This window comes from Grammomys surdaster, unplaced genomic scaffold (assembly GCF_004785775.1).
Source record: "Grammomys surdaster isolate TR1022 unplaced genomic scaffold, NIH_TR_1.0 191, whole genome shotgun sequence".
NCBI classification, from domain to species: domain Eukaryota; kingdom Metazoa; phylum Chordata; class Mammalia; order Rodentia; family Muridae; genus Grammomys; species Grammomys surdaster.
The window spans coordinates 9,739,302-9,748,753 of record NW_021604636.1 but is presented as its reverse complement, the minus strand read 5'-3'; the positions used below and the strand labels follow the sequence as shown (position 1 = coordinate 9,748,753).

Sequence of the window (9,452 nt, the reverse complement as noted above, 5' to 3'; positions counted from 1 at the left end):
CTCCCCTTGATTCTTCTCCTTCTCTCTCCTCTTCCATGGTTTTTCACTGTACAGCTCAGGCTAGTTCTCTTCAACAGTTCTCCAGCCTCAGCATCCTAGGACTGGAATTACAGGTGATAGTAGTATGTTCAACTTGCCTCTTTAAGCTAGCCTAAGCCTGCCACCTCAGCCATCCATCTTGAGCAAGGCTCTATGAACTCAGCTCATGCTGAAGGCTGCTTCTCCAGAAGTGATTAAAATTAAATTGGGCTGCTGAAGAGATGGCTCAGCAGTTGAGAATGTTTACTCATGATGGCTCAGGTTTGGTTCTTGGCACCCACATCATGGCTCACAACCATCCATAACTCCAGCGGATGTTTTGAATGTTTTAGGTGTATTTGTGTATGTCCCTGTGTGTATGTATGACTTTTTCTGTTACTGTACACATGTGGTGCCCATACATACACCCAGACACACACACAGAAATATACATAAAATAAAATAAGTAAAATATGAAAAAACCAAAAAAAAAAAACCCATCCAAATGGTCATCACTGGTTTCTTGAACAGGAATTTTGTTACCAGTAAAGCCCCTCCCAGATTTAAGTGGTTTAAAAATACCCACATCATCTCATTTGGGATATTTAGGAGTCACAGGGAGTGAGCCTGTGCTGGGTCTGTGGCTCTGTGTATCCACTGGCAGTGTCTCTTTGTGGCACACGTGGTGCTGGCGGGGCAGTTTCCCTAGCTGTTGGACTAAGGCCTGGCCTACTGATGACCTGTCATTTGGGGCTTCTTTGTTTCTACTCATACCATATGACACTTTGTTTCACCAGAGCAAGTGTTTGCATAGGGAGGGACCGAGGTGAGGAGGAGGAGGGGATGGGCTTACTGAGTTACTATGTTCTCCTGCTAGGGAGAGGGGCAGTGCACATAGGACACACTCAGTGAGGACTGTTTGGGGAGGTCTGAGATCACAGCCTAGGGGACGTTTGAGGTTGCCCAAATAGGAAGAGGAAGGTCTAGTTCTCTTAGGCTCATTTTCCTTCCTTTCCTGGTTACAGGGATCCTGATGTAATAACTGTGATGCTAGGTTTTAAAGAGAGGCATATTTAAAATAATGTGGCTCCTAAATACCATCTGAAAGTCAACTCCCTCGTCTGATCTTCAACTGAAGAAAAAAAGGGACTAATTTAGAATACCAAAAGATCTCTGTCGGATTTACTGAGTAGAGGTGGTAGAGTGTGTGTGGAAGAGGTCGGCAAATGTGATTTTGAGTCTATGCAGTCTGAGTTCATGCCCTGAATTCAGGTTCTAATCTGGAGTAAGACAGGTCTTCTCTCCTCTGAAGGAGGCCCTGGTGAGTCTCTGTGCCTCTTCACTCGCCTGAGCAGAGCCACTTGACAGCTGGTCCATGTGCACTCATAGCCAGAGTCCATACTACTATCTTGCTATCATCCCGTCTGTAGCACACCCAGAACAAATTAAGTGCTAGTAATGTTTTAATTAGAATGTTGTAGAACATTTTCTGGGATGTGTGTCTAAGAGCAGTGATATGCGTTGACAGCACTTTAGATTTTTGATTTTTTTTTCCTAGTTTGGACACTGGCAGTGTTTGATCTTGAATCAAACATCTCTACTTTTAGATCTTCATTGTTTCCAAATATTTTGTTCTTTTAAGTCAAGAGAATTGCTCTGGCTTTATGATGACATTTCTGTTCAGATTTTAAACTGTTAAATGTTATCAAAGCAACCCTTTGGCACTAAATGGCTCTGAACCGAATGCATGCACTTTCTCCTAGCCTAGCTTTGTGAGTCCAAATTATTCTGTCTCATGTTATGATTGTGAATTGACCTGTGACTTAACCAATTGCCTAAGGGAGTAGCCAGCTCCTGGACATTCCCAGTGATGCCTGTGGATGGATACCACAGGGCTTGTGAACTTGAAAAACTCACCTACTGTACGACACGTACTTTTACCACTGCTGCTCACCTGAAGCCTTAAAAAGGCAGGGTGTTTCTCCAAGAAAAGAAATCAGAAGTAGATTTTTTTCCCCCTAAGAGATTTGTAGTAAGTAGTTTTGGATACAGGGGATGGGATGGCTTGTAGAATGTACCTATTTTTGTTCAACCTCATCCTAGAAAGAATATTATCTTTAAAAAATTTTCTTTCTCTCCTTCGCTCCTCCCCCTCTGTATGTATGTGTGTGCGTGTGTGTGTGTGTGTGCGTGTGTGTGTGTGTGTGTTTGTGTGTGTTTGTGTGTGTGTGTATATGTGGTATCCTCCTCTGTATGAAGTACAGAACAAATTAAGGGTGAGTGCACGTTCTGCAGAGTCCAGAAGAGGACATTCTTTTTCAAGGAGCTGGACTTACAGGCAGTTATGAGCCACCTGATTTGGGGGCTAGGAACCGAACTGAAGTCTTCTCAGCAAGAGTAGCAAGTGCTCTTAACCACCGAGCTATCTTTTCATCCCCATGCCTGTTTGCCTTCTTTATGGATACTCTGGACCAGTTCACTTATCCTAGCTTGTATTTCTTTTTAATATCGAAATAGTATATCACACATAAAATGTAAACTAACTGCACTGTAAACTCAACAATAGAACTTCTTTGATTTTTCATCTTTGTGTTTAGGTATGGGTGTGTGTGCATGTGTGTGAAGTCAGGGACAATCTCGTTTGAAGCAGGTCTCTTGTTATTTACCAGGCTAGCTGGCTTGTGAGTTTCTAGGATTTTCCTGTCTTGATCTACTGTCTCTCTGTAAGAGTTGTAGGATTATAGATATTTATTACTTTATTCCTAATTTTTTGGGTTCCAATGATTGAACCTCAGGTCTTCATGCTTGTGTGCTTGCATGACAAGGATTTTACCCAACAAGGCCCTCTCCTCTTCTCTAATCTGGAAATTATTTCCCCCTGCCTGTGTTCCTTATACTATAACCTCTATATCCCTGATTCCCTTATCCACTGTATCATTGTCTCAGGCGCTTTTGCACGTAGGACCTAGAACACAGAAGGAGTTTGACTTGGTATTTTTAGTGAATGCATTACAGTAGCACAGAGTTCAGGAAAGGAGCAGTTTGTCCTCAGTGGGGAGGGACAGGCATGCATTCTGAAGGCTGTGCAACGGCACCCATTGACACCATGGAGGAAAAGATGGTGCCAGGCCCTCCTTTGATCCCCTAATACACCAGAGAATCTTGCTGCCACGAAGTCGTACGGTAATGTTTTCTAGGTGTGATTCATTCACAGTTTAATATGCTTCCAGTTCAGTCTTGACTTGTCCCTCAGGAAGCGCCTAAAATCTCTTCATTATAATATAGACAGTGTACTGCACTTTGAATACAAATTTATCCATGTTCAGACTAATTTTTCCAGCGATTGTCTCTACCCTGGAGAAGTGCCTTTAATGAATTACATACAAATTGTGTAATTTAAGAAGTTAATTTGCTTTTCTGGTTACACAGGACTGAAAACAGCCCTTGTAGAGAGAGATGACTTCTCATCGGGGACTAGCAGCAGAAGCACTAAATTGATCCATGGTGGTGTGCGATACCTCCAGAAGGCTATCATGAACTTGGATGTTGAGCAGGTAATTGTGTATGCTGGCTGTTAAACAAAAATTGCCACTATGTTTTTTCTACCCAATTAAGTCAGGCATTTTTTTTTAAATAGCTTTTAACATTTCTTCCCATTTAAAATACCTGTGTAGTGTATGCTACTGGAGCGTCTTTCAGGAGAAGTGTGCTTGTTCGCTCTGTATAGGATTATGTTTATGGGTAATCAAGGCCTTTTTCTGTACAAGCGTGTCAAAGTAGCAGATTTACAGAATCACTTTTGGATGTGTTGGCTTTTAACAATCGTGATTGGATTTTTGCCAATGGCCACCAAATTGCTACTTGCGAGCAGTTTTGGGGGAGCTGTGTTGTGATGCCGGCAGAGTACCAAATTGATCTCTTAACTACAGCTGCAATCATGCAGTCATATTGTCACTGACATATTCTTCAAGGGGGAAAAAAAAAGATGATCTGAGTCATGCTTTCTGTGTGTCACACTTTATTGTGTCCAGCCTGCCATCATTTGAAGACTGCTAAAGCAGTGTGGAAAATGACATTTCCCAGAGGGGTGGGAAAAAAACAGTCAGCTTCCTTCCATATCTGCTTTTCATACAAGGAAAACACAGCAGCGTGGTCTTGCCATTGTCAAGTGTTGAGCCTGTCCCCTTTCTTGCCTTGACAAGTCAGCTTTGAATCTGTCCCTTTTCTTATGTTTCTCTTCAGCATCTGTGATGGAGGCAAAGAAAACTGGCCAGAATTCATGATCTGCTGATTCCTGATGTGTTCTGGCTTATTTTGTGAATATCTACAGTCCTATTGTCATGTGTAAAGTTCATATTATAGTGATAATGCTAGCTCTTTAGGCAGGCATAATGGAGGGCATGGGGGTAAAGACAGGCTTTTTTTTTTCCTTCTTTTTTTTTTTTAATACACCATCTGTAAAATACTTGTCCAGGGCTACATACTATCTTTACTGAGTTTAAGGAAGGCCAGAGAACCTGCCATGAATTTGAACAATCTGTTCTCTCTTACTTCCAGAAAACAGTCTGGGAAAGGGAGAAAGGGAGCAATCCAGAGAAAGCAAGATAAATGGTTACAATAATCTTGTAACTCAAGTCAGGAAAATATCTTACACCTGGGAACTCTGACAGCATGTTTTTCTCCTATGCAAATACAGTTAAGGTTTCTAAAAAATCTTTGAGGTTGACAGCATGATGTATTATTAGAGATTTGATTAGGGGGAGCTCTCCTCGCTCAGAGGTAGAAGGCTTCTGTATATCAATCAGTTGGCAGGGTGTCTATTTGCCATTTGAAAATATTATGATCTGTTACTGCCAAACTAATTTTCTCTGTTTTGATTTTCAGTATAGGATGGTGAAAGAAGCCCTTCATGAACGTGCCAACTTACTTGAAATCGCTCCTCATTTATCAGCTCCGTTGCCTATAATGCTTCCACTTTACAAGTAAGCCTTCGCCATCACCTGTATGCTCTGGGCTTGTCTGAGGTCAGCAGATCAACAGGCTTCTCATGGAAACAGTCCTTCTGTGTGTGTTTCTTAATGAGGCTTTAATTGGTCTCGATCTTTAATCTATTTCAAATACTTTCCTTGGTGTATTTAGAAATGAAGATTTTCTTAAATACTCTCTGTGGATTTACGTCTAAGGGCCAGATTTTGAAGGCAAAGAAGGTTGAGTTCTGTGTTTATATTTAATGGAATCTTATTTCAGTTTCTCCAAGTATGTAGGTGAACAGCTGTGTTTACCCTAAGGCATTCAGATGAGGTCCTGTGTGCAGTGTAAAATGCAACCCCCCCCAACTATCCTGATACAAAATCTGAAACTACAGTGTAGAATAGCTATACTGTATCATTTTATTTCTAAGTTAACATAGATGAAATTCATCCAGGAGGTGTGATTAATCATTTCCCTGGTGTTAGACCTGGGTGTGAGATTGCTCTAGGAAGATATCCCTAGTTACTTGGAAAAGTGGATTATGTCATTCTTGTAGCCACATGGGTGATGTAGGGCTTGAAACAGATTTGACCACCCAGTGCCTGTTTGGTTAACAGATTTCTGAGGGTTTCTTCAACCTGGTTGTAGTTCTCATTTACCAAGGCCTCCATCCTACACTATTTGAATTCACCTCTAGACCTGTGAGGCACAGGCATGGGTGTTTATTTATTTTGGATGCTCCCTGAACAATTCTATCATGGAGCAAGCAGGAACCATGGAGATAGTCATAAGAGCTCACCATTCTCCTGTATGGGCAGCTAGCGTGTCGCCAGAAGCAACTATGTGCTACCCCCCACCGCTTGCACCCTCCCCCTCTGCAACAACCTCCCTCCCTTTTTTGTAAGTTAAAGTGCCATTCTATAATGCTGTGTTTCTAAACTAAATCTTCTCTCTCTGCTTGTGCTGTAGGTGGTGGCAGTTACCTTATTACTGGGTGGGAATCAAGATGTATGATCTGGTTGCAGGAAGTCATTGCCTGAAGAGCAGTTACGTTCTCAGCAAATCCAGAGCCCTCGAGCATTTCCCCATGCTCCAGAAGGACAAGCTGGTAGGAGCCATTGTCTACTATGATGGTATGTGATATTTCTTTTCTTTGTACAAGACTTTTTTCTTTTTGTTCACTTGGGACCTCTGAGAGTACACTGATCCTTACTTATCTCGTTGCAGTGGAATAGGTTTGCATCCTACTTTGAACGTTAATCTTAAGCAACAAACAAATGCACCCACATAGATAGGGATTCACTATATTTGGTAGTATTGGCTGCAAAACTACCCACAATGCTTTGCTTCTAACCTTTCTTTTGTTTAAATAATTATAATAGTATATACATATATTACATATATACATACACACACACACATATATATATATACATATGCACACATATATTATACATATGTGTATAATATATATACATATGTATATATGTATAATATATGTGTGTATGTGTATATATATTATTAATATGTTTTTTTAAGAGATAGTCTAGACCAGGCTGGCCTGGAACACACTGTATAGACTAGTCAGGCTATATATTTGTTCTTATTTTCCTGCACTCAGCCTCCAGAGTGCTGGGATTGCAGGTGTCGGTCAGGACACCTGCCTTATCTGTGTTACATATTCTTTTTCATCTTTGACTTCTACTTCTGTCTCTTGGTTGGCTTGACCCATCTCTCATAGTTATGTGTTTCACCCTGTCTTCATACCACTCCATTTGTTCTATGTTTGGCAATGAGTGCTTGCCTTATGAATATATTATGATGTTGAAAGCAGCTGAGGATCTGTAGGTTTTCTAGTGAAACCTCTGTTTTCTGGGGGTTGTAAAACTAGAGAAACATGCCCCTTGGGCGGAAGTTGACGCATTGTTGTTTTGTACAGATGTTAGACTTTGCCTAATGTCTATTTGCTATGTGCTCACTGTGAATTCTTTTGTGTGTGTGTGTATATCATATAATTTGTACATTTTTATTTGAGGAAAGTAAGCGGTTTATTTCCAGACAGATTACAACTAACAGCAACAATACAAAGCAGTATAAGGAAAACCATTTGTGAATTCTCATGGCCTTTTAAAAGTGTGTACAGGACTAGAAAACAATGAAGTGATGATATTCATTTATATGGAGCTAAGAAGGCACAGGTGATTGTCCATGTTCAAACGGTTTAGAAACTTTATGACACAAAGACATCTTAGGTTCTGAATCTCTGTGATCCCATCCTGTTATATGATCTTTATACTTGGTGTTAGATACATAAATTCTTAGCACAAAGGAATGTTTTGTTGTGGTGTTTTAGAAGATTCGATGAATATTTCCATGTTATATTATGTGATATTGCTTTTAAAGGCTACGCTTTCCTCCCTTCCTTCCTTCCTTCCTTCCTTCCTTCCTTCCTTCTTTCTTTCTTTCTTTCTTTCTTTGCCTTTTACGTTGTCCACTGTTACCCTTCTGAATCAATTATAGCTGCTGTCTGACAAGCTTTTATATATAAATGCAGAATGTATGTGGGCAGAGGTGGCAATGGGGGTCAAACTTAAGAAAATGTCCTTGGAGCAACAGTATTAGAAAAATGTTAAGGGTCTTAGACAGACATTAAAAGCTAGAAAATTAACAGTTTTCAGGGACTTTCAGCATCTGAGACACCACAGGGGGGGCCACTTAACTACTTTTTGGTGCCCTTGAAGGAGCCTACATGTTAAAGGACAACCTTCACCGTGAATCTGCTTTCTCTGCATCAGACCCTTAATGTTAACCATTGTAGTTTATTGGGTGATTACAGTAAAGAGGTTTCTGGTCCAGGAGGAGTAGGCATTCTGTAAATAGCATCCTGTCTATACTCATGTGGAAATATTTGTGGCTTTGTCCTTCTCTTACTTCTTCCTCTCACACAAATCCTCTCAAATTCTTACTGTTTCTTTAACATGGAGTATGTTAGGTACTAAGTTGTATGTGTGCATACTGCAATTACCCATTGAAGAAAATCACTGTCATGCCTGCATTCATGACTGTCTTAGTTTGCTATTATCATGAATTACGGATTCCTACTGTGGAGAATCTAGGCTAGTTATGGTTATATTGGGGTGAAGAGACACCATGACTAAAGCACCTCTTATAAGGACAACATTTAATTGGGGCTGGCTTACAGGTTCAGAGGTTCAGTCCATTATCATTACGGCAGGAAGAAAGGCAGCATCCAGGCAGACATGGTGCTGGGGAAGGAACTGAGAGTTCTACATCTTTATTTCATTCAAAGACAGCAGAAGGAGGTTGTCTTCCAGGCAGCTAGGAGAAGAGTCTCAAACCCCACAGCCACAGTGACACACTTCCTTTAACAAGACCACACCTACCCCAACAAGGCTACGTTTCTTTCTTTTTTTTTTTTCCTTTTTTTTTTGGTTTTTCAAGACAGGGTTTCTCTGTGTAGTTCTGGCTGTCCTGGAACTTACTCTGTAGACCAGGCTGGCCTTGAACTCAGAAACCCACCTGCCTCTGCCTCCCAAGCGCCGGGATTAAAGGCGTGCACCACTACTGCACAGCAAGGCCACATTTCCTAATGGGGCCACTTCCCATGAGCCAAGCACATTCAAACTACCACACCTGTTTTTATAAAAGCAGCGTATACACTATCCTGCTAGAATTAGGAAAAGTTCCTGTTTGTTCTGAAACTACTCAGGCTTTGATATATAAGATTTAAGTTGAGGCAAAACAAAAATGTATGAGAGTAGGGTTTTTTGCCCCTACAGTATATCCACATTACAGTTCCTGTGTTAGCCACTGTGGTGTGATGAGCAGACAAAGGGTCCCCGTGAAAATAAGGAGGAAAGCCACACCAGGGCAAAGGAAGTCAATGCACTGAATAACCTTTTCAGAATAAAGAGAGAAAGCCCCAGTGTTCATAAGTAAGCATCAAGTCCATAGTTATGCACATGACTCTTTGGCCACGCTACACAAGCATTAGAACCTGAAATCTGTGGTGCTCAAATGGAAAGCCAGGCATGGCCTTGTGTGCCTGGAGTCCTACGGATGGGAGGTAGGAGTGGGTGTGGGCAGAAGCAGGGTTGCTAGGATTTGCCTTGGTTGTCAGCCTAGCTCCTACACCTTCAAAATAAGAACAAATAAACAAAAACCTAGCAAGCTCCAGCCTCAGCGAGACACCCTGACTCAAGGGAATAAGGGAGAGGCAACTGTGGAAGCTGCTGATGTCATGACACACATACAAAGAAAAAGAAAAAGAGCCATATACAAGATTGTAAGACAATCCGAGTTATTTTGAAATGAAACTAGGCCTGAAATAACTTTAAACCCAATACTTGAATTCATATTCAATTACCTATTTTCTTTTTTTCTTTTCTTTCTCTCTTTCTTCCTTCCTTCCTTCCTTCCTTCCTTCCTTCCTTCCTTCCTTC

At 41.1% G+C, this 9,452-nt stretch overlaps 1 protein-coding gene across 2 annotated transcripts in view; it reads left to right on the top strand.

The window, feature by feature from the left end:
* The window catches only part of Gpd2 (glycerol-3-phosphate dehydrogenase 2), a 130,462-nt gene that overhangs the window by 61,140 nt on the left and 59,870 nt on the right, over nt 1–9,452 (top strand). For both annotated transcript variants that reach the window (XM_028769244.1, XM_028769242.1), the window contains exons 4-6: nt 3,448–3,572; nt 4,903–5,000; nt 5,959–6,122. In XM_028769244.1, the coding sequence (XP_028625077.1) occupies nt 3,448–3,572; nt 4,903–5,000; nt 5,959–6,122 (387 nt within the window). The remainder of the gene's footprint in view (nt 1–3,447; nt 3,573–4,902; nt 5,001–5,958; nt 6,123–9,452) is intronic.